General features: G+C 34.0%; 1 protein-coding gene across 2 annotated transcripts in view; it reads right to left on the bottom strand.

Moving 5' to 3' along the window:
- LOC129224284 (glutamate-gated chloride channel-like) overlaps positions 1-16,917 on the bottom strand; it is a 36,297-nt gene extending 19,380 nt beyond the window's left edge. For both annotated transcript variants that reach the window (XM_054858713.1, XM_054858714.1), the window contains exons 1-7: positions 16,763-16,917; positions 12,046-12,144; positions 8,748-8,842; positions 7,935-7,999; positions 6,429-6,649; positions 5,470-5,552; positions 658-795 (exon numbers count right to left, since the gene is read on the bottom strand). In XM_054858713.1, coding sequence (XP_054714688.1) covers positions 658-795; positions 5,470-5,552; positions 6,429-6,649; positions 7,935-7,999; positions 8,748-8,842; positions 12,046-12,104 — 661 coding nt within the window. In that variant the 5' untranslated portion in view covers positions 12,105-12,144; positions 16,763-16,917. The remainder of the gene's footprint in view (positions 1-657; positions 796-5,469; positions 5,553-6,428; positions 6,650-7,934; positions 8,000-8,747; positions 8,843-12,045; positions 12,145-16,762) is intronic.
- Positions 16,918-26,568: the final 9,651 nt, after the last annotated feature.

The following is a 26,568-nucleotide window of genomic DNA, read 5'->3' as shown; positions in this document are numbered from 1 at the left end:
ACGGGGGGCGGGGATGAAATTGCATCAGAATTTAAGCGTGAGAAATTTCTAATCACTTTTTGCTGAAAATTTCAATTGAAACCCTGAAAAGTTGAAAAAATTCTTTTTTTTTTTTCAATTTTTCCGAAGTAGAATTTTATTCATTTGGAAAAAAAAAACGGTTTTTTTTCCGTTTTTTTCGGAAATTTTCCGTTTTTTTCCCGACTGTTTTCATCTTTAATTATGAGTAATAAAGAAATCAATTTATTTACACTGGAATATTATAAATGTATATATACACATGTAATTATGCACATATATGTTGTTGTTGTTGCTGTGTGCCAGCTAGGCTGGCAACTTGAGGTGCGCTGCTTCACTTTTCCAACTGTACCGTAATTTGGTGTGAAGTCCGAATTCTGCAGTACACACATGCCATAAGGACCCGTTTATAGGGTAGGCACTAGGCAACCATTCACAGCATAACAACACATTCACACAAATAAAGGACAAGGATGGGAAAGAGAAAGTACGTCCATGCCCGAACCGGGATTCGAACCTTCCTGTCGCAGTCAGACTGCTCTGACCACTAGGCAAGGCAGGCGGCATGCACATAAATAAAGGTCTAAATAGTCTAAATTCTCTAATTTTGCTTTCGTTTCAGACAACAATTGATGTTACCTGTTGTAGTTTTGCTGGTGCAATAATCCTCATTGAAAGAGTTCATTGTAAACTTCGGAATCTGTGACAGTGTTTTGGTGACTTGAATCGGTTCAGTATCCTTCCACAAGAACACCAGGTCTTCTGTTGTGTAGGCATCTTCAAAAAGAAGTACGAATAACATTTTAGACAATATTAATGCCCCATAATAATGTACCGTTATAAATTTCTACGATACTATTTGTTCACATGATATTCTAATGTTAGATTTAAATATAAAACCGTATGCCTGTTCTTACTAAAAACCTTAAGAGATAATACAAGGTGTTTGAAAAGTCCTTGACACATCTAAAAAATTCATAGAAAACCAACAAATTGTCGTATGAATTTGCGGTTTGCACCATAATACTTCACAGGTTAAAAGTTACTTTTAAATCGTTTTTGTTGACATGGAAAAACGCAAAAAGGAATGAAAATTACTAAATGAAGAATTACAAGCATAGCATACTGACACCCTGGCTGCGAAATACCTTTTTCCTTTGTCTTTTTGTCCCCTTTTTATTTTATTTTTTATTTTTTTCTTTCCGATGTCATAAAAACTCTTGAAACGTGAAGTATTATGGTGCAAACCGCAAATTCATACGACTATTTGTTGGTTTTCTATGAATTTTTTAAATGTGTCAAGGACTTTTCGGACACCCTGTATTACCTAACAGTTACAAGAGTTAGTTTTACTACTGATGAAGCATTTATCTTTTCCATAACTCTAACCTCCTGCCTTGTAAAATGTTAGCAAATCTATACTATATTATACTATAATATTATGAAGAGAGAGGGCGGATTTTCGTATGTTTAAACGTTCAAGATAATCTCCGGAACCACTGCATTTTTTTGAAAAATTCTTTTACTATACGAAAGGTTCATTCTTGCTGAGTGACATGCTATAAATTATGTATATATTTCTTTTTACTATTTTTTAAAACTAATAAGTTCTCTTCACTACGAGTTTATGTTTCGTACTGTTTTGTTCTTATACACGTAAAAACTAACTCTGATTGCTCCGCATCCGCAATGGCAGAAAAATTAAAGGTTCTCCTTTAAACTGAATAGTGAGGGTTGGGCACATGTTAATGATAAAATTATCACGATGCCAGTAGGAGAACCGCCAAATATTTTTCATGTATTAGAGGCTGCAGAAGATAGGTTATGTAGCATTCCATTAGCCTAGGGTATTGAAAAACCATTTAGCGTCACATACTGTTTACGTTTCAAAATTTAATTAAATGAAATATAACTACGATTCTTTTCGGGGACATAAGTTTTTGTATTCGAATAGTATAGATAGACAATAATAATTCGTCTTTCTGAAAGTTGTTATTTTGCATGCATTCAATTAAGTACATTTAGTTTGGAAAATTATTAATTGAAAGAGTAATGGCACGCAATTACCGTACTTTCAAAATTAAGAGTTAAAACTACAACGAACAAAAAACAGTGGATAAGAAAGAATTTGACAGACAAGATGAAAAAATAAATAAAAATGATTAGCGAAACAATTCTTTATGATGACCATATTTAAGCATTAAAAAACAATATAATAAACTAATATAGCTAACAAATATCCTATCAGAAGGAAATTACAAAAAAAAGGAGGCATATGAAAAAAGCAAGTTTCTCGAAGAAAACGAGTAAACCACCTTAAAAGGCATTCCGCGATAGAGAAAACTCACCTCTTAGTATAAAATATGTGAGTCATTCTAATAGCTAATTTGAATTAGGTCACATACTGTCCAACCACGGATTGCATGGAATTTCCAAACGTCCAGATAAGACGGATCTATGTGAATAGGGGGAAAAGTAAAAATTTGATGCGCGTATTCCGCTCATTCGAATGAGACTCTGTTTCTGCAAAAGCTGACATCGCTAAAAAATAATAGATTCGTTCATTTCCGGCTGTAAAACGGATGTTTGTATTTCCATACAATCCGTGGTCAGACAGTACAGGGCCTGATTACCCCAAAGGCTCAGGAAGCTTGAGCTTCTTCTCAGAATTTTTAGGGGGTCTACATTTCACTGTAAAACTGTGTTTTACAGTTCAGCTTTTGAATGTGTTTCTTAAAGATATTGCAAACGTATGAACTTGCTAAACAAAAACTTTTGAAAGAATTAACTTATTGAAAGTGATGACACAGTTGATAAAATGTAGTACAAGCTAAATTTTCAAATGTGAGATTTGATACAACTCTGTTACAATGTACTTTTATGACATTTAATTTCCTTTGTAAAGTGTCAAGTACGATTCAAAATGTTACAACCCAAATTTGCTGAGAATTCAAGTGCAACATATGTAATAAACAAAATTTCCGTCGGTCTGTAATGTGGAATTAACTTAACTCTGAATTCTGCTGGGCCACTTAGCATTAGTTAGTTTTGTATCAATGTGCATAGAATGGTTAGAAAATTTTCCTAGAACAAAACGTCGGGGCCCCCAAAATAAGGCCGAGCTTCCCCTAATTTCAGAAATGAATCGGGCCCCGGTCACATAAGAAATAATTTGGAACATTTTCGTGGTCCTACATATTAATATACATACCTGGTCGAATAACGGTTAAAGATCCTGCCAATCTATCAAGCAGCATATAAAGAACTCGGTCTTATAGACGGCGACATACCTTGGAAACTAACTTTAGTTTATACACGTAACTTTCTGACTCCGCTCCTAAACTCAGATAATTGTTTACAACTATTTTAACTTTTATGTCAACTTTTAAACCCTATTGCTTTATGGCAAACATTTTAAAAAGATGTCGTTGACGACATATTGCAAGAAGAGCGTCAGCAGAAATGCTATGATTGTTGTTTAACGTCAAGAGATATAAAAATTAAAGACGAAATTTGTGAATGCGGACACTCAACAGGAGACTTTTGTTTGCCACCACCGCAGAGAAACAGTGAAAAAAACTCTATTAAAACAGGATTGATACGTGAAAACCAGGAATGTAAATTAATGTTGATCGGCATACCCGGTGGAATTGGAAAAAATTAATAAGTTCAACACTATAAAAATTTATCAACAGGCTTTTTGCGATGTTTTTTTTTTTTTCCGGAACTGTAGTGACTTTACTTAGAGATGTGAAAACTGACCATTCCACATTTAAACTACTTTGAATATTTCTTCCAGAAAAACTGCGTATATTTAATAAGAAAACCAGGCAATTTGGGTAGGAGAATTTCTTCAATAAGGTACTCCTCTGGACTTCTCTTTATGCTTCTAAAATTAAAGGCGATATCCCAATAATTTTGTTGCGTCACTTTAATTTGTCTAATATATTCAATGGAATTCAACCCCAATGAAATTCACTACGGAATAATATAATTTCGAGTATTGTTCTTACAGCACCAGCAGCATATCAGTTGGCTCATAATCTTTGCATCCCATGGTCCCTGTAGATTTCCTTTTACATTTAGGTGATTACAAAACCCAGTGAAAATTTCTTATGCCATCACCATCATCAAACGTACAACTGTACGATACGTAGTGCCACGTTACATACGGGAAGATCGTATTGTTCAGTGGGAATTATATGTTGGTCTCTCTTGCTCTGGAAATATGGCAAATCAATTTGTTTCAAACCTCAGAAAAACGAAGCAAAAAAATATTGCTTACTATAAATTTTTAAACTAAAAAGTACCTTTATAATATTTATTTAAGATAGATAGTTTTTTGGACCAGAACTAGGTCGGAACGGGCTTCTAGTTTACTTATAAAATATTACTTAGTATTTTCGGCAAAATTTCAAAAGGATTGTAAAGGGGAATAGAAAATTTCAATCGAAGTGAAAGAGATAATCTTTTTGCCTTTCACTTCCAGAAAATGTCATTTCGACTTTTTTTTTAGAGTCAATTATAACGCCACGCGTTACTGCTAAAATATTTTCCCAGTCGTTCTAATCTGATCTTTTCGTTGAACATGGGGATATTCGGTTTGTGTGCTACCTCAAAATGCTCATGCTGTATAATTCCTTCTTCAAACTTGTGACGAGTTGAAAAGTCTGCTATTTATTGCAACTGTAGACGATTTGGAGTGTATTTTTGTAGTTCTTGTCCAAGTTGCTTTGCTGAAATCGCCAGTAATATCCAATAGCATTGAGTGATGGATATTGTGTGGAGTCCGAGCTGCGCCACAAAAGAGCCAAAGCGGGCCCTTTGGCAGTTTGTTCACCGACCCTTCATTCTAGCTGAAAAATTATAAAAATCATACGACTACTCCAATCCTGAGACGGGTCCCACAAGAGCTAGTCCCCTAGTTTCCGACTAGGCAGACATATGGTCTCTCGTCGGCCATGAGACCGAGCCTCAACATCTGGGTTCTTCCATATTAAACGACATCATGCACAGTTTCTTTCAATGATTCTCCTGCTTTGATAAGTTCTTTCGAGCTTCGACGTGACAGACACCAGCATATTTGCCAAACAAATTAGTAAACCAATACTGACGTCCCCAAGAAAATAATTTGAAATGACTTTAACAATTCATTTTACTAATATGCTGATATTGTTAGTAAGTATACAAATGTCTAGTGCATTACTGTAACTTTCTACGCATGCTACATACTATTATGGTTATACATACTTTCTGATTCCATTTCCATTCTGACTCAATCTCGAAAACTATACCAGTTTTTTTTTTCTTCTTCAGTGATGTACATGATAAACGTTAGATTCAAAGGATGAAAAAAAGGAAATTTTCTGGAAACACCTGTTCGGCCCTTGCAAAAGAAAATAGGTTCATGTATGAATTATACGGAATCGAATAAAATTTTATTTTACTTACAGCTAGCTGCTTTGAGGCTGCAAATCTGATTATCCATGGGATAATTCCTAAGGTCCATAGGACAGAAAAGTTTCATGGAAATTCTGAAAGAAAACAAAACGATAAAGATACCCATATAAAGTAAAAAACGGCATACTTTTCTCAAACACTCTCCGATCTCGTTGCCTTCTGCCTTGGGGTTGTCATACATCGTGGATGAAGTGATATATTCTTACCACTCTGGGGATAGAGCCTGGATCATGAGGACCATGGAGCCTGGACTGGTCCTGACCACAGGGGGCTTAACTCTTGACGAAATATTTATAATAACCATATTGGTTGTTGACAAACGATTGGTTGCGAAACAAAATGCTTATTGAGACAGGACGCATTGCAAAAAGTTAATCTATCACTATAAAAAGAAAAAAAAAAGAAAGAAAGAAAAGAAAAAAGAAGAAAAAAAAATGCAATACCTACTAGAAATTTTCTAGGAAACTAGGTTTCCATAAAGGTTTCTAGTAACGATAAAGCTCTTTTCAACTAACGTTGACAATTTTACTTAAGAAGAAGCTGATGAAAATTCCAGTTTCCTAGAGATATTTTAGTAGTACTGTAGTTTCTTTCTTCATTTCTTTTTTTACTGTGTAGTTTAGGTTTTTTGGGTCCTTTTTACAGTGTAGTTAAAGTTCTTACTTCCATAAAGGTTTCTATTAACGGTTCAGCTTCTTCTTAAGTAACGTTGGCAATGTTACTTAAAAAGAGTTACTGCTAAAGTTAGTATTAGTTAATGTTACTTAAGAAGAAGCTGAATCGTCACTAGAAATCTGTATGGAAGCCTAGTTTCCGAGATATTTTCTAGTACTACTGCAGTTTTTGTTTTGAAGTGTATTGATTCTAAACAGAAACGATAATTTTTATTTCTATTTTGTTCCATATATTTTCTAGTAACTATTTCAATGATAGCTTTCAAACTTACTCACCTCGTGCTATACAGGATTTTCCCATCTGGGTAAATTCGAATGAGAGTGTTAGGTGTTAGGAGAAAGTGAAATTGCCCCGACATCTCGTTCGAAAAAAACAGATCAGGCGTCCATATATGTTCGATTTTTGTGAGAGTGAGGTACGTTAAGCCTAAACCACTGTCGTATTTCAGGCGGGAGTCCATCCAACTTTGCCGGAAAGTCAATTGAACATCGTATTCCTGCGAAAATTGAAGCCAGAAAATAAGTAATTGTGAAAACACGCAAAAGCGGTAAATTCATACGACTGAAAGCGAAATTTGATTTTTATTAACTTTTTTTTTAAAGTCAGAGTAACAGTATTGTTACAATAATTTCATTTTCGCTGTTCGTTGAGTGCGTAGGTTTTGATATTCTTTAAAAAATATTACTTCTTTGAAAGACATAAGCAGATGTTTTTTTTAAAAGTATTAGATTTGTACTGGCAGTAGATTGAATAAAATCAATAATAGTGAATAGATATTCAATGAAAATTGGTTGAAAGTTTCTGAGTTATGAGAACCTCTTCTTCAGTGGATGTAAATAGACCTATGTGGCAAAAGTTATCACAAGTTGCGTTTTCTAGCACATGAGAAGAGGTGCTATTTAACCACCATCCCGTTCACAACACACTTTTCGACCCGGTAAATCCCCGCTCTGGCTCCGATTCAAAAATTCCTCGTTTCCATGTAAAAAGAGGTTTCCCATTGTACCAAAGAAAGCGGTTTTTACCCAGCATTGTTAGCGGCTAGTAGACGAAGTTGCTTCGCGTAATGCATTCTGGGTAAAACTCCGCTTTACTCCCATAAGCAAGCAGGAAGAGAAGAAATCCACATGTATCCCGCAAATAACCGGAATGCGGTGAAAAACAGGTTTTTTTCGAGGTCGAAAGTGTCCATGAGTGTCCGAAACGGCCCTAATGAGATGAAGGCGTACATCCAGTGCAGGGGCGGAAACAGACGCATCTATCAGTTTGCCGAATTCGAAACAGAGATATTTTGAAACGAACGAAACATGATGATTAAATTTTGCTCTTTCCACTGATATACTAAAAAAATCGCCCTAACTGATCGTTTACCAATATTCCACGGTAGACGTGGTTGGACAGTTTCTCTCTCTCTCTCTCTCTCTCTCTCTCTTTCTTTTTGCTCGTCAATCAATTACGGTGCATCACTGTTAATGTATAACAGTACGGTAATACTCATAATTTTCAACCGATCGCTATCGAGTGTCATTAATTACTGTTAGTTTATAGTTTTTGTACTGGTATTTTTTCTTTGTTTATTTTTTTCTTGTTTTCTTTCTTTCCTGTTCGTGCTTTTGTCTTTTTTCTTTCCTTGTTCTTTTTTTTTTAAATTATTATTTTAGAATTGCATTCATTATTTTTCTAAAAATTTGATTACTCAAAACAATTAGATTTCTTAAGTAATATAAAACGTCGTTTATGGACAAGTTTACAGAAAAATGTTTTTGTTCAAAATGCCTTACCATATTTACATCATTGATGTTCGTTATGCTCCTTACATAAGTATTAACCGTTACAACAACTGGACCTGTAAGAAAATAACAGTACCTTTTATGTATTGCTTTGTCAGTTGAGTATTATTTCAAAATATCGCTTCAAGTAAAACTTATTATTATTATTATAATTTTTTATTTCTGCTGTCTTACTCAGTAAATTTTACTTTTCTCCACGAGTTTTTTTTTTGGGGGGGGGGGGGGACATGTTAGACAATTACTATGCCTAAATTAAATATAGTATTTTGCGGCGTTTGAATAAAATAAATAATTGTTGTTAAATGCGAAAAGAAAATCATAATACCTCGTACCAATCCGAAACTCTTCAATGGAAATTGAATATTAATATTCTGAGAAAAGGTTGGAAGTTCTCTGAGAAAAAATCATTGCCTCGAACGAAATACAAAACAGAAATTAAATGAAAAAAAAAAATCCTCAAGTTAATAAAAATTAATTAAAGTAATCCAAGTTGATGACATTCAGCAAAATACTTTCATCTTGGAAGTTTTACATCAGTATTTATAAACTTTCCGACGATCAATTAATTTTGTTAAAGTTGCTTATATAGAATATTAAATACACAATGGATAAATAAAATGTAAGTTATGGACAGATTAATAAACAGTTCAAAAAAGGGTTTATCAATGCTAATAAATTACTCAGAAAACTGACTGCTTAAAATTATTAAAAGTTTTAGATTTAAATTTTGAAACCTTGAAACAAAAATCTTAAAAATTGCTATTATCTTCTAAGAATGCTATCAGTGCTTAAATAATATCATACCTGAACCATTTTTTCCTTCTGGTCTGACACTGGAATCGTATTCTTTGAAAATATCTTTTAGAATCTTCTGTTCCAAATATAGGTTACCTTTGCCACTGTAAGAAAATATAAAGTTTCAAAATGGGTATAAGCAAACATCTTATTCGAATTTCAAAGAAAAAAACCATTCCGTACTTAAGTGTTTTTCCGCCGACCACTTTCGTCATAAAAAAATTTTGAAAAAAAAAATAGAACCGACTTCAAAATTGCTCTAAAAAGTGAAAAATAATTTTATTCTTTAAACACCATCGATAATACTTTTAAACATAATTTTTGAAGTTGGCGCAAAAACGATCGATAAAATCATTCACAGCCATAACTCAACTACAAGTATCAATTTAACCAGGTCCAGTTTCTTCACTACCACATGCATTACGCATTGATGACAGCATATTTGAGTAACGATATAAATGTTTCGTTCCTAACTTTGGATGATTTTTTGATAAAAATATGAACGAAGCATGGTTACAATGGATTTTACTTTTTGTTTTTGCGCCAACTTCAAAAATTATGTTTAAAAGTATTATCGATGGTGTTTAAAGAATAAAATTATTTTTCACTTTTTAGAGCAATTTTGAAGTCGGTTCTATTTTTTTTTTCAAAATTTTTTTATTTCATTCTTTTTAGTGTAAATGTAGATATTTCAGTAAAAGTAAGAAGTTCGGCTCTATATCACTGTATTGCTTTAGAAAAGCCTTTATTCAAAACTATCATTACAATTACTATTATATGGCACCAAACTTTTATAACAATGAGTTTCATATTGTCGCGTAGATGAAGATAGCGAAGACAATGTGAAAGCCAAATGAAGCCAATACTCGTTAGTCTCAACTCGAGATCTTTATTCAGAACCACGAATGAACGTTACATCTGCTTATATACAACTTGAGAAAATGCTGGAACTTTCCAGACTTGGAAAGATGTAGAAATTAATAGAACATTCGAGAAAATAGGGGAAACAGTAGAAAAGAAATTTTAGTAAAATTCACCTCGTCTTAGTCGGGATTTGAACTCAGGTCGCTCGTGTGGGAGGCGAGAATTCTACCACTGAGCCACCGTTATCCACGGACGAAAGGTGCGAACTTCGCTACAATATCATTTGGAAATTGCATAAAATTTACTGTTTTTTGCCCATAACTTTTTTTCTAAAGAACAAATATGGTCAAACAAAGTAATGGGACCTAAGTTGAGCCATCCCCTATCCATTAAAAAAAGAATCATCAAAATCGGTTCACTAGGTGAGACGCTATGAGTGGACAAACAAACAAACAAACAAACAAAAACATGCATACGGTATGAACTGATAACCGCCTCCTTTTTGAAGTCGGTTAAAAACCTTACTAAACGCTGAATCGACAGCCAATATTCAGTTAGGAAATTACCATTGCATTTTATAGGTTCAGAGACAAGGAAATTTCGGTGGAACAGTCTGCTCTTCGTTGAATTTCTAAGTTCAATTAGGTTTCCTTCATTGGACGAATTAATAACTGAATGAAAAATATTTCTAAACATTCAGAGACGAATACAAACTGTCTTAAGATTACTCTAGATCATAAAACCTCTACCAAAACTACCTGTATATCAGGGGTGAGTTGGTGTTAGAACGACGGCTCAATCTATACTAATATATATGTTCCGTCAAAGTATGAAATCCGTTATTTTATAGAATACTTAGTTATTTTATGGAATAACTGATCGTGTCCGTTAAAGTGTAAAACTGTCTTGTATTTCATGGTTTAACTAGTTATTTCATAGAATAACGATCTGCAGCCCGTTAAAGTGTAAAATAATCTATATCATACATCTTACGCGACAAATACATTTACCTTCCACCCCTACTGCATTTATGAACTATTCCAAAACCCTGTACGTCAACAAAAAAAATTTTTTGCTTTAGAAATAATGTTCTTTGTAACTCCAAGTGTTGTTTTAGTAATCCTTGTCGTAACAAATGATTTAATGGTACGTTTCCATAAATATCATTTATATGCTGCATAAATTAGATAAATGTTTCTTTTTCATTTTAATTGTATATCATTAGTTTATTTATAGAATACCTATATATAGTTATTTCATTTCAGATAAATTGTTTATTTTACACTTTAACTGTCTCTTATTAGTCAATTTATAGAATGCCTAGTTATGTCATAGAATAACTAGTTAAAGTGTCAAATTAATAACATATTACACACTTTAACAGACACGATCAGTTATTTCATGGAATAACTAGGTATTCTATAAAATAACTGCAATATATACTTTAACGGTAACATATGCATAGAGAGAGCGGATTTTGTATATTCATGTGTTCCGGATATCTTCGGAACCACTGCACCTATTTGAAAATTTCTTCACTCTTTGATAGCTACATAATTACGGAGTGACACAGGCTTGCTTTATATACTTGCTTATTATACTTGTATACACTTTTTTTCACTATTTATTTTAAACCCATAGTTATATGCTTGCTTAAGTTCACCTTTGAAGATGATTTTTTTACTTTAAATATTAACAAATCGGTTTCATAATTATATTATTTTCTTGTGTGATCACCATGAACAAATCTGAAGGCCAAACGTACAACTTTACTCAGTATAACATTACATACAAGAACCTCTGTTAATTCTTACTTGTGGGCAACTACGATATGTTGTTCTCTGAATCAATTTGTTTCAAATGTCATAAAAACGAAACAAAAAATGTTGTGTACCATGATATTCTCTACTAAACAGTACCTGCATAATATTTATTTAAGATAGATAATTTTTCAACCCGAACAAGGCTGTGGCGGGTCGCTAGTTAACAATATTTGACTTACTGCTATTTAGTAAGTTCTTTATTCATTAAGGCTCAGGGAGGAGAAGCATCTAAACTTTAGAAACTAAAAGCGTTTAGGAGACTAAATTTATATTACATCTATCGTATAACATAATGGCATAAGATACATATAACAGGAAATGGCAATTCTAAAACTTTTCATGCTGAATTACGCACTTTTTTTTAACATTAAACTACTTTTATTTTTAAAACTTAATTTTCAATTACATTGGAAGTTATGTATCAAATTTAGTATCATTAACTGACTATACTTCATACAAAATGACCACATCAAAAAATGCAAAAATCCATTCAGTAAAATTAAAATTAATCTCTTTATGATAGGTTGAAATACAAGAAATAATATTAACATTAAGAAAATTAAATCTATTTCTTCGCGTACCAACAGTTACAAAAATATGAGATATATTTTCTGACATACTTAGTGAAATGAAATGAAGATGCTATCAGAAGAAAACAAGTCAAGAAAAATTCCTTCATGGCGAACTGTTTTTTACTTCAATATTTCTTTTCAGTTTGCCTAAAGAGAAAAACGAACATGCTTTACATTATTCATTTGCTATAAAACTAATAATACCATTATAAATGACAATAACTATAGCAAGATTACTTATTTCTTACATAATGCGAGATCGCTAAAAGTGGGATTTGCTCGTGGAAGGTTGCTGTACGTTACTGCCTGCATCATAATCAGGGCTGTGGAGTCGAAGTCGGAGTCGGACGGATTTTGGAGTAAAGTAGTCGGAGTCAGAGTCAGAAGTCAAAGGTATAAAGTTCCAAGAGGCGGGGTCCGAGTCGGAGTCGGTCATTTTTCCTCGATGTCCGCAACTCTGCTAGAGCTTGCGGAGTTGGAGTCAAAGTCGGAGTCGGACAGGTTTTGGGGTAAAGGAGTCGGAGTTGAAGGTTCTAAGATATCCAGAGTCGGTCATTTTTCCTCCAACTACGCGGCACTGCTGTAGTGCTTTTCGCCTGAGTGCTATTATTTGGTCTTTTCAAAATATTGGCTCTCTCTGTGCTCAAAGCTTTATGTATATTATAGCAATTGCTGGCCCTAGCAGATGTATTTATCCTAAAAAAAGCATTTTTTTCTTCGAGATAACTCGACCTTCTACAAGCACTGCTGCGATATCAACAAGATCGCATGATAATCTCACAAATCAGGAACTTTAACTAATAGGGTGGCCCAAAGCGGGTAGGTTAACGAAGAACGATCAAAAATTGCAGTTTTGGCTTTTTATCGTAACAATTTTGATTTTATTTCCTGGAAGGGATTGTGAACTTCAAAAGAAAAAGTGATTCTTGCAATATTTCAAACCCAATATTTATTTATAACCAAACATTACAAACACTAGAAAAACCCGCTTTGCCTTATCAGTTGGTCTAAGCCGTTCGGGTAAAGCGGGTAAGCTTAACTAATTGTGATTTGGTACAATCAGTCAAATATGAAGTAAGAAATTATTAAACCAATTGACTAGTTAACTAAAAAAATAAAAAACAAAGTTATACGTATCGAATTTAAGTCAGCATATTCGTTATAAAACATAAAGAAATAATTGATTAAATCAATAAACTTGCAAATTTTCATCATAAAAAAAAATAACTTTGTAAAATTATACTTATCATATTTAAATAGAAAATCTAAATCAATACATTTGCCAACAAAACATGTAGAAAGCGGGTATACCCGCTTTGCACTACCCACTTGGTCCGAAAGCACGTTTTTCATTTCAATAATTATAATCTATATATTAATTCTCATAATTAAAAAAACGGAATGACCATCGTAGTTAAAAGGTGGATGGTGTCAGAATAACGTGATATTAAAATGAACTGGTCTTCGACTAATCACAAGTTACATACCTTCAGTTTTTTTTTTTTTTTTTTTAAAGAAATTTATCTTTTTTTTTTTTTTTTTTTTGTATTTTAAGTCTGGTTACGTCATGCCTTTTCACCGTTGCATAGCTGGGACTGATTGAAACTCAGAGGCATTCAGGTAAACACGACATATGTATTCATCGCCGCTTGCACACCATGCGGCAGCAAACGATTGTGTACTCGCTTTGGACGGCATAACCGCTTTGAACCACATTCCCCCAATCAGAGAAAAATGCATTGGCACTGGAACAAGGAATAGAGCCAGAAATTGGAAAACATAGTTAGAAAACGAAAGACGACTAACGAAGGAAAGAGAATGAGCCAACAAAAATGGTAAACCAGCACAGAAATCGAGAGACAAATTTCAAGAAAAAGATGTTACATGACTCTGATGAAGAAAGCTTAGAAGATGACTATTATTTTTGCCTGATATGCTGTGAACTATTTTCAGAGTGGTGAAGAATAGACACAGTAGCCGCGTTCTCATGAGACTTTTTAACCTCGCATTTCCCCGCTCCAGCAACGAAAAAAAAAAAAAAAAGGTTCGAAAATTCCCCATCTACATTTGAAAATAGGTTGTACCTGAGAAAGTGGTTTGACTTAGCGACTACCCAGCAAATAAACTCTTTTCGCGTTGTGTATTCCGGGCAAAAACCCAGCATTACTCCAGGAAGAAATAGGAGGAAGAAAGATCCACATTTACCCAGGAAATAACCGAAATGCTGTTTAAAGCATTCAGTTATCATTCAGTTCTGATAAAAGGTATGTAAAGTGGGTGTATTAAAAGTGAGCAGCCATACTAAGTTAACAAAAGATGCTTTACTCTATGAGATAGAGATAGGTCATAATGCAACAAGGCAACGGGAACCATATACAATAAAACCTGTAAAGTTGATCACAATTGTAAGCTAACCACCATTTTAAAGCGTAATTCAGACATCGTCCGTAAGGCACGTCAGCGCCGACTTGCCTTTACTCCCTCAAACCAGTTTTCGGTCCGCGTTGCCATGACAGCAAGCCGTATTGTACGGAGCCCGTCAACGGGACCAGAAGCTAGATATTTGACGTCCGTGCAGTTGTGAGTCATATTTCATTGGTCTCCACAAGATTCTCTCTATAGTGTGAGTACTTTACGGGCGTTCGCAACATATGAATGCTTCTCCCCTTTCGGAAAACGTCCGTCTGGTTAACGTGACGTGCGGACGATATCTGAATTACGCTTAAGTTGACCACGTTTGTAAAGTACAGAATTAGCCCTATGTCATATATGGATGCCTCACTTACCAAATCTATTAACTCCATAAAACAAAAAGTAGAAAAAAGTTATGAAGAAGATAGTGTTATACATAGGAGTAGATAGGATTTCGTGTAGTATTTTCTGTCATCACATGGTCTGAAATGTACTGAACCAAAACTTTAATAATTATTCACATACTAAGCATTGATTCAGCACTATTAAAGCAAAAATGATGATTTTTTTTAACAAGTGGAGTTAATCGATTTGGCAACTTAGGCATCCATATATCAATCTCTATAAGTTAACCACCTGTCTAAGGTCACTTCTTAAGTACTGCATCGCAAGTGGTCAACTTACACAGATTTCACTGTAGGGGTAGATCGGGGCACGTTTACGCATGAGTGCCCTTTTTTCAAAACGAATTATAACTGGAGAGCCAACAGTCATAACAAATTGATGCAGCTCTTTAGCACATATTCTTACAAGTTTTTGAGCATCAATCGAGCTTCGGTCTAGCATGCAGAAATAATAATCTGTTTTCTACCAAGTTGAGTAAGTTTTGTGCTGAACGTTTTGAAGTTTATTGTAAAAAAAATAATATTTATTTAAAAAAGAACAAATATATAAAAATTAGCAGAATTTTATCCTTTTTTGAGAATTGTACTTGTATGAACTGAAATGTTATTAATTTTGTTAACGTGCCCTGACGCCTTTTTCGCTCCGAACTGCCTCAAACCTTTTTAGTATTTTCAGGCTATTTAGTTTTGAAAGTCGGCATTTTTTAAAAAATGGAGTTACAAATTCGTTTTTTTTTTTTGGTTACAATTATGTAGTGATGTCTTCATGCTCATTCAGCTTTTACTATACACTATTCAGTCTCTAATAAATTTGCTTTATTTTAACGATGGTAAGACATTATGTTCAAAACATTAACAGAGCCACGTATGTGTAAATAAATATGCGTAAACGTGCTCCGTGTCTGGGCCAAATTTACGCAACTGACTTGGATTCAAAAATAATTTTTTTACGGTCAAAAGCACAAACTGAGCAACAACTGAATATACCAATTTTGACTCCATTAACTGCTTCATAAAATCGCCATGTCTAAAATTTCCCAAGTTAAAACATAAAAATTAGAAAATTCATTGAAAACAAGCCGCGTAAACATGCCCCGGTCTACCATACTATGCTAAAAGAAGGCTCAGTGGGCTACATAACTGCAACAAGATGGTTATTATAACATAAACATTAATTATCATGATGGCTATCATTATCATCATTATATCAAAATAAAATTTTATTTCTCCGTGGTATCAAAGAACTAGCTGAAAGCTGTCTTATGTAGGACTGTATTTAAATACATACAGGCCATTTTACATACTAGGTTTCTAAAATTAATAGCGCATTATCTTCTTTACTAATAATAAAGCTGAAAGTCTCTCTGTCCGGAGGATGTCTGGATGTCTGTGACGCGCATAGCACCTAGACTGTTCGGCCGATTTTCATGAAATTTGGCCCAAAGTTAGTTTGTAGCACGCGGGGTGTGAACCTCGAAGTGATTTTTCGAAAATTCGATGTGGTGCTTTTTCTGATCCAATTTTAAGAACAAAAATATCATAAGATGGACGAGTAAATTACGAAATTATCATAACGTGGAACCGTAACATGGGCACAAGCCAATTGGCGAAATACGAAATTATCATAACGTGTAACTTTAACATGGGTACAAGCCAATTGGCAAAGATACAAAATTATCAACGTGGAACTGTAACATGGGTGCAAGCCAATTGGCGAGAAAATTCACCATACATTATTTGTAAATATACAGGCGAACCAAAAGGCCTTTTAATTTTTCTATTACGGGCAAAGCCGTGCGGGTAACACTAATTAAAGAAATAAAACCGGTAATTTATAGCAATTTATTGAAAAACTTCTGACTCATCCTACCAAAATATATGCCGCATTAAATTATTTACAGCACTTGTAATCACAGTGGTATGTTACTAGATATGTTATGAGAACTTACCTTAAGCGTCCAGTGACATCTATTTCAAACGTCAAGCCTTTCTGTTTCTACACCAGCTTCTGTATCCGGGCGGTTTCTGTCCAGTGTAGAAACGGGAAATGTAAATTGCATGCACCCCATCCAAGGGCAGATACATCACTTCCGAAACGCAGGGCTTCCTTGCTTTCTAGATGCATTTTTTTTTTCTCTGAGCCCTACTCCCGACTCGAGCCAGTCCCGGGGGTGGGTGGGTGTGACGTCATCAGCTGATGAGGATGCGGACATGAATTGTGTCCCCTCTCGGTTATTAACTGCAATCATCAACAGTGCCAACGAAGCAGGAAATGAGATTGTTTGGATATTCCTCATTTGCTCTCTCACGACATCTGACCTGCAAACTCATTATATTAATGGGGGAAAGTAATAAATAATGTTTAAAAAAACGAGGTTGTTCATGTTTTCATAATTCATTGTATTCGTTTTTTTTTTCTTTTTGGTTGCAATTTTTTTTACTACACCATAGTTTACTACAACAGCGGCACGCGTGCCGAATTTGGCATGTGAATGTTTTTTTCCAATTATCCGAAGCTCTATCATTCGAAAGAAGTTATAGTTTATAAAGTATTCGATATTTTTTGCAAATTTGAAATATAAGTATCTATACATAGTATAAAATGAAGTCTCCAAAAAGCGTCTGTGTGTTTGAACCCTCAAAACTCGAGAACTACCCGGTCGATTTCGCTGAAATTTTCATAATTTGTTTATTTAAGTCCTGAAAAGGTTTGCAGACCGGTTCGAAGAAAAAAATCGATGAATAGTTCTTTTTTTATTCCAATTTAAGCCTAATTTTCACATAAATTCTCGAATATGTGGGTGAAAAAATACTTACACAGAGTAACATTGCATATCGTTGGAAAGTGTAGAATTTTCCGCGTTCTACGCAATTTGTTTCAACGCTCTAACTTAACTACGGCGAGAGTTAATAGCGTTTTTACTTCGAATTCTTTTAGGCTTAGCTGAAATTTAGGCATTACTTTCTTCATTACATCTATCGATAAAAGATGAAGGAAAGGTCCCACAGATTTCTTTTTGACACCATTGGAAAGAGAGACATTTTTTACTCCAGATCTATCTCGACCTTCGGTCGGAAAACTGAGCTTCTATCTCCAAAGGAAAAAAAGTTACAAGCCTTTTTAAGTCAAGTTCAAAAAATCTCATATCCGTACAAAATGTTAACCATTTTCTTTCGCATTTTAATTCCTTAAACTTATTTTATTTTGTGTTTCCATGGTTACGCTTTTTGAATCCATCTTTCTCGATTGAATTTCTTAAAGGTATTTTAATATCTGTCGTCATTGTTTTTAAGGGAAATTTTGCATGATACTTTTTTTTTAGTTCACCTGATTGCTGAATATACGTCACTTGACAGAATTTTTATTTTCAAGGTAGACCGGGCGAAGACTGGCAACGCAGCTAATTACCTATAAAAACATAAAGCATCGGCATTTTTATTGAAAAAAAAAATGCATTCCAATTTACTTAATTTTAACATTCCAGGAATAATAAATCCTATTTATTATTGCTGAACAAGAAAATGTTCTATGTCAAAAAAAAAAAAAAAAAAAAAAACTTACAAAAGAAGGTTTTCTGCTTCCATTCCACACAATGAAAAAATACCGATGTTGTGGCTGTTCAAAAACCACTTACTAGTTATTTTTGGGTGAGGTTTCAAATGAAGAAAATAAGTTTGTGACATTTTGTTTGCGTGAATCTGCATTCCCCCCCCCCCAATTAAGCAGGCATCTTGCCGTGTTCCACACTGTAAACAACACAGCAAAAAAAACACAAGCTATACAGGGGTCCCCCCCTTAAGAGCAAGGGCGCACCCTTCCTGCCATTTTACCACGCATTTAAGGGCTGTTCACTTATCGATAGTCCGTCCCGTCCATCCCGTTTTTTGACGTGACGGACTGCAGACGAAAACAGTGCAGCATTCACATACGGTCGCCGTACATCAATCACGTGGCTGAATTCCCCCAGCAGTGAGATGAGCGCACTACTTGGCGGGAGCCAATGAAATGCTGTCCTACTTTTGACGGCCGTCAAATATCAAGGTACTTTTGATCGAAACCGGTCCCGTCAAAGATGGCTTGCTGTCATGGCAACCAGCAAAGAAAACCTGTTTCGGGTGGAAAGAATCGGGATGGACGGAACGGACGGCCGATAAGTGAACAGCCCCGGCATGCCGGAAAAACCGAGGTCAGAGGAAAAAAATAATACGATATAAAATATATGTTCAGCTTAAAGTTAATATAAATTCTATACATATCTTATTAGTATTAATAAACAGTTTTTAATTTTGTAAAAGTATTTACTAACAATGTCATTTGTTATTTTAACAAGAAAAATATTGTTTAATAACGAATAATTTTATAAAAATTAAATTAAAACTAAGTAAGCAAACATTTAAGTAGTAAGTTACTAACCCTAAACCAGTGCTGAAGAATTTACCGTAGCAAATCAATAAATGAAACTTCCTCTCTAAAAGGAACCTAAAATAATTTATTTAAAAAAATTATGAACAAATTGCTGTAACGATGCTTGCTTCTGAACTGATTTTTGTTATAAAATTAAATCCATAGTTAATGACCTACCATAAATAACAAGCCCATATTATATGCGATACACATTTTTTTTTTTTTTTTGAAAGAAGGTTACCTTTGGGATTTATTAATTTTTCTTCCTTACAGTGTTTGCTTTCTGATTGGAACTGAATGGGGAAATTTATTTCTGTTTTGTTGCAAAATAAACCTCGAATTATTCGACATGCCGGAAAATTCGAATTTCCAGGCATGCTAGTCAACCTCGCTTTTTTTCGGCATGTCGGATAATGTGGGGTAATATGGTAAATATCGTGAAGACTCCCTCCCCCCCCCAAAAAAAAGCAAGATTTCCCCCTAAGTAACAAAAAATCCCTCAAAACATCCCCCTCCTTGAAAATTTCAATGGCGCAGTCTGCGTCATTCTCGTATAGTACTTAACACTTAAAGTACTATAAAGTAAAATCTATTTAAAATCCACTAAAATGCAAAAATGTACTTTTATCCGACGCGTCTCTTAAAAATTTTAGTGGGGAAAGGGTCAATTCTACCGTGGGAAGTTAAAGCACCGTATCAGCAAAAATAAATTTTTGAGATACTATTTGAATAACCGCTTTTCGGGTTCCATAAAGAGAAACGTTAGAATATAACGTTTTTTCCGTGCTTAATTTTAAGCGAAAACCAATTAAGCAAGCTTGTACACTAAAGCTGAATCACAGAAGATGACAAAAAAGCAAATTAAAAAAATAATGGAAAAAAAATAAATAAATAAATAAAAATAAAAATAAAACTGAAAAATTTGCAGAGATTACGTTTTAATTTCTCACGGCAAATGCTTATTATACCGAAAAGCAACATAAACATATACATTGCTATAGTTGGGAAAAATGTTTGGTGGAACTCAACTTAAGGTTAAGGGAACTCCCCAGAGAGAGAGAGAAAAAAGTTGGTATAAAATCACTTTACATTACATTTGCATTGTTTTTACAAATAAATAAATAAATAAATAAATAAATAAATAAATAAACAAATAAATAAAAAATAATGTAACGGATTCGATTCGACTTCCACTTTCTTGAAATGAAGACACAGTTCTTGATAAAGCACAGGAAATTTATTTACACTATGTACAGGAAAGAGCGTCAACAACTGCTAAATTATTCATCAGCAATTAAGCAACTATCACACAACACCGTAAACTCAACGTTTACACACGTATTTACTTCCAAATACGAAAACAACACAGCGAAATGCTTTGCTATAAACAGAGCTAATACACTCTCAGTTCGAAATCCTCAATCGAAACTCCACTGTTTATCCATCGCTAACGCTTATATAGACACCGAAAAGAAATTTCTCAAATATTCCACACGCTTCTTTCGGCTTCCCGAAATGCGTAGACCGTTATCAATGAAAAGAAAAGAAAATAGGGGTCGTATACTTTAGCCGAATGAAAAAGGGGTTGTATATTCATTACGGGAAACTATTTACAGGTTACGTTCCTACAATAATTACTATTTACAGGATTTGTAACAATAAAAATAAAAATATTTCGGGAGACGGCGCTCCCACGCGTTCCCCTCCCCTATCATACTACACTTTTGCAAGTACATGTAAATACTTTTTCTTTAAATACCAGGGGGATCAACAGCCACCTCCTGACCCCCTTAAGTGGTGGGCTTATTTTAATCACCAATAATAAGATAAAACTTAAGTTTAATCTTTTTCTAAAGTTGCCGTTTTTCAAAAACAAAAGCCACCCCCCCCCAGACGAGAAAAGAATACCTCTAAAAACAACCCCTTAAAAATTAATGGAGCAGGCTGTGCCACAACCCCCCCCCCCCCAAATAATTACCCCTTAGTAAAGAATTTAATTAAAACATCTATCACGCACTTCGTCCACAAATGACCAAAAATGGAAATGAGATGTCTTGTCAAATGCAGATGTTGAATGAGGGCCGCACATTCCATTTCCGAACGAAACTCGCTAAATTTGGCGACTTTACTTAAAATTTCGGCAAACTTTAAGACCTCTTATTTCGATAACGGGGTCACGAGGGCACATAATCTTTGCGCCACAAACATATTTTACGATGCTCTTCCAAATGGTTCCAGTTTCGATTTTTTTCGAATTTCCTTGATCGTGTTGTTTCCTGGTCAGAAGTGAAAAGGCTTTGAACCTCTTTTTTATGCGATAATGATTTATTTGTACATACAGTTAGTCAATAAAGTCTGCGTATATCAAGAAAAAGTAATATCATACCCAAATTTAAGGTGCAAAAATGATAGTTTCTTAAAGTTTTATTTTTTAAATTTTTAGTTTCAATAAGGGACTTTGAAATTATTCAACAGTAATATTTTCATGTCTAATAATTTATGCACACTAATTTTTAAAAGATAATTGGCCAGAAATCAAAGCCCATAAAGTTTGCGTACAACGCAAAGGAAGCATGGGATTTCTTATCTAACTTTCAAACTTCAAATGCTTCAAACTTGAGAATGCAAAGAAGGTTACGCGTTCAAGGTCATTGACTTCCGAAGCAAATTTCACGTTGATTGGAAGTTATTTCTATTTTCTTTGACGAAAATGACAACCAATAAAGAAATTCCTTTGGTTACGAGACAACTAATTATAAAATTGAGACATGAAGGTAAAACTCTTCGTGATATTGGTAAAACCATTGGAAAACCATTTTCTAGTGTACAAGGAATTATTCAAAACTATCTTGACACTGGTAGTCTTGCTGTAAAACCAAAATGTCTTAGACCGAAGAAGCTAACGCAGAGAGAAGAAAGAAAATTTTTTTTAAGAATTAAAAAAATCTTAAACTTTCTGCTGCAAGCATTGCAAAAGATATTTTTTAGCCAGCAATAAGGACATTTTTCCTGAAACTGTACGAGAAATGCTGCGAAAGGCTGATTATCATGGACGCAAACCTAGGTCTAAGCCATACATTTCCGAGACAAATTGAAAGAAAAGAATTGCTTTTGCCAAAAAATTTTTAAACTCTTTGCAGGACTTCTGGAATAAGGTAATTTGTTCAGATGAAAATAAATATACAATATTTAAAGTTTTAATGGCCACTCTATTGTATGGAGAAAACCAGGAACAGAACTGAATCTGAGAAATTTAAATCCTGTCAGACATGGTGCTGGCGGTGTGATGGTATGGGGGTGTATGTCGTCGAAAGGAGTTGGAAATTTTCACATTATTGATAAAGTCATGGATAAATATGTTTATCTGGATATTCTGAAGAAAAATCTACGAGACTGTGCCCGAAATTTAAACCTTTCTAATAGGGCTTGACCGATGGCATTTTTTGGCCGATGGGCCGATGCCGATTGTTGGCCGATTGTTCAAAGACGGCCGATGGCCGATGGCCAATTGTTTTCCTCCGAATGCCGATTGCCGATGGCCGATGCCGTTGGCCGATGGCAAAAAAAAAAAAAAAAATCAAACAGAAATAAATTGATAAGATTATCAGGGATTTAAAGGATCATTGATTCATTTCACTTAACTTCCTTTCTACGAATAAGGAATCGTAATCACAAAAAAAAAAAAAAAAAAAAAGAAAAATCAAATTTCTTGACCTAAATTTCTATTTTACGATCACCCAATTTAAACTTCACAAGTTTTTTCGGCACATCTGTACATGCATATGTACCTAAGAACATATAGATGACCAAAATATCCATTTTGAACGCCTCCTGAGTTAATTATCGCAAATTCCCTTGTGATGTCTTCATGCGCGTAAACTTTCTTCACTCAAAAACGTTATGAAATAGTAAGTTGAAAACTCATACGTACGTAGTATGATCTGAAAGCTCGAGGACAAGTTGTATAAAACCTTACCCTGAATAGTTCACATTACCGAAGCACAATTATCTACAAAATAGCCTTGGACGACTATGCACTTCTGCCAACATTCGTATAGCTTTTAGAAGCACTCCTGGAAGACATTTTTCGCAACCTCTTAAAAGGCCTCTTGCGCTGCTACTTTAACTTCATCGTGGGGACGAAGGCAACTTTCATGTTGAGGATGCACGGTTCGATTGGTCAATACTCTAATATGACAAACAAATAACATAAGGTTTCGTCGGACTTAGCTCCACGTGACTTTTACCTGTTCCCAGCAAAAAAAACATTTGCATGGACGCCACTTTCTTCCGTCAGGAGAAGATAAAGCTGCATCATAAGAAGGTAGCGAAAAATGGCTCCCAGGAGTGATTCCAAAAGTTATATGAACACTGGCAGAAGTACATAATTCCTCAAGGTGTCCTTTTGCAGGTGGATGTGCTTCGGTAATGTGAACAATTCTGGGTAAGGTTTTATACAGCTTGTCCCCGAGCTTTTGGATCGTACTACGTACAATTTGTATAGGGTGTAGTTATGCTTCTCCTTTTTTTGACAGCTGTATGATGAAAGGAAAAGAACAACAGTCAAAAAAAATGAAAGAAAAAAAAAACAAAGAGACTGTTTAATAACCTATTGATTTTTTTTTTAATTGAACATATAACTAAGATTTCAATAATATTGTAATAATGTATGGATTTAGATACATTAAAAATAGTTAAAAAACATTAAATTATGTTGTTTAATCTTTCAAAAAAAAAAAATAAATAAATAAAACTATGAAACCGTCAACAAATTACGCAATTAAACTGGAAAGATTGCACGTAGACATTTTTTAGTCATTAAATTAAACGAAAAAGATAACAGATAAATTACAATATTAAATCATAATAGAAATATTTTTGTACTTATTTAAAATTTATGAATAGAAAAGTTTGCATTTTTCATAAAATCTATAACAGTGACATAAGTTTTGCTGAAAAAGGAAATACCCATGAAAAGAGCGAGGTTCTTAAAACGAAGCAACAATAAACAAATTCAATATTTGCATTAAGTTAATAACTGAATAAATATAATACTTGATCTGTTGTTTGCACATAATATTGAACAATTTGATTGTTTAATCTTTTATGAAGCTTTACAAACAAGTTCAAATTAAATTTTTCAATTTAGCAATAATTTTCTGAAATTTAAAAAATTGCATAATAGAAAATCCTTGAAACTATTCTATAAAAAACGAAAATAACTTATTCATTGATTTTATATAAATACATAAAAATAGTTACTTACAACAGAAAAAAAAAATCGATCGTTATTAATGATGCAAAAAAAAATGGCGCATTACGAAATATAGGTGAAACAAGTATGAGAAATACGCAAAATGACATTTCTTGACCAAAAATAATAATCGCTAAATATTTAAGAAATGCTTGAAACGACGAGGGAGGGTTGGGGGGGGGGGGGTCACCCTCTGATTTTGGAGTAACTCACACTTCGGCACCAACTTTGGCCTCATTTTCTTAGTACAGAAAGGCTACCACCAACGTCTCGGAAGAGTTTCTGAATCTACTTCAGCACTTCTGAAGAAAAAATTCAAAAGTCCCTTTGATTTCCGAATTATGTCACCATTCAAAACGTCTTTAATTAGTTTGTTACATTAATGCTCTAAATTCTTTCTAAACAATAGATAAAGTTTGAAAAACAAATCTCTAATTTTATGAATGGTGTTAGTTTTAAACAACTCAGAAGTACAACTAGAGTTTAATTTCAGAAATTGAGGGAGTGGGAGAAAGGCACGCAAGTGTTCTCGGAAATTGAAAAAATAGTCGTAAAAAATAGAGTTCAAAATAATCATAAACATGGCCAGAAAAAACCTTTTAAAACTTGCACCCGAGTTTGTTTTGACGTGCAGTGGCGGATTTAAAATTTAGCAAATGTTGCAATTGCACGAGAGGCCCCATAACCATAGGGGCACCGTTGGAGTTACAAAAATGCTTATGATAAATGTTTTACAACTTCTGTGATAGAGAAATAGGGCCCCAAAATGTATTTCACCGGGCCCCAAACTTGTAACTCCACCGAAGCGATACAGAAAAGACTGCATTACTGTGATTCCTATTACAAATATCAAAAAATTAAAAATTACCGTCGGTTCAACGGGAATTTAGCAAAATGACCCAAAAACCGGTTTTGCCATCTCATATTTGTTTCCATGTTCTCCAATTCGGCAATATATCACCAAATGATCGTCAGTCTGAGACGCTATATTAGTTTTGCATTGAAATATGTAATTAATAGCCACAAAAAATGAGTAAACTGGCTTTTTAGAGCACCCGATCGAAAACAAAAGGGAAGTGCACAACTGGAACGTACGCACACCCCGAATGCGAGAATTTAACCTTCTACAGCTTACCATTTTTGAGTTATGAATTATGAGAGATATATACGTACATCCAGCTGCAAGAAACAACGCAATAATTAACTTGTTTGTACCTGAATGCAAAATTAAAAATTCCTTCAGGGGTGATAAAATAGAAATTCATACTGAAATTCAAGTAAAAAATTTTATAAGAAAACAATAACTCCCTTTACTATGTATTAAAAAGTAAAACAGCAAAGGTCCTTTTTTTTAAAAAACATCGGCCAATTCCATCGGCTTTTCGATGTATTTTAAGGCCGATGGGCCGATGTTTCCTGCAAGTTAGCATCGGCCACCGATGCCGATGCCGATGGCTAAATTGTTGAACCATCGGCGCCGATGCATCGGTCGAATCCTACTTTCTAATACCTTTATTTTCCAACTAGAAAACGACAAGAAACATACAGCTAAAATTGTGAAGGAATATCCCCTCTATCACTCTCCAAGACAGTTGCGTACTCCTCCACAGTCACCAGACCTCAATCCAATCGAACATTTGTGGGCAAAATTGGAGAAACGAATTCGAAAACACAATATTACGTCGCCAAATGAGATAATTAGTAGTTTGCAGAAAGAATAGGCGAAATTTACGTCGGACCACACTGAAAAACTAGTTCAGTCAATGCCCAGACGTCTGTAAGCTGTTTTGAAGAATAAATGATATCCGACAAAGTATTGAAGAAATTTAAAAAAAAAAAAAACTTAAATTTTGCTTTTTTTTTTTTATTAAAAGACTTTAGTGGAGGGAATTTCTGAGATTTTTAGACAAAATATATTTTTGTAAAAATGTAAAAAGTATTACACTTATATTATTTACTTTTTATTTAAACTTATAATTGTAGCTAATAGAAGAAAAAAATACAATGATTAAAATACATTTTTCTATGCTTTAAGTGTTTTTTTTTTTATTTATTTATTTAAAATTTAGTCTGTACGCAGACTTTTGTACTAACTG

The sequence above is a fragment of the Uloborus diversus genome, chromosome 6, assembly GCF_026930045.1.
Source record: "Uloborus diversus isolate 005 chromosome 6, Udiv.v.3.1, whole genome shotgun sequence".
In the NCBI taxonomy this organism is placed as follows: Eukaryota; Metazoa; Arthropoda; class Arachnida; order Araneae; family Uloboridae; genus Uloborus; species Uloborus diversus.
This window is presented reverse-complemented; position numbering and strand designations above follow the sequence as displayed.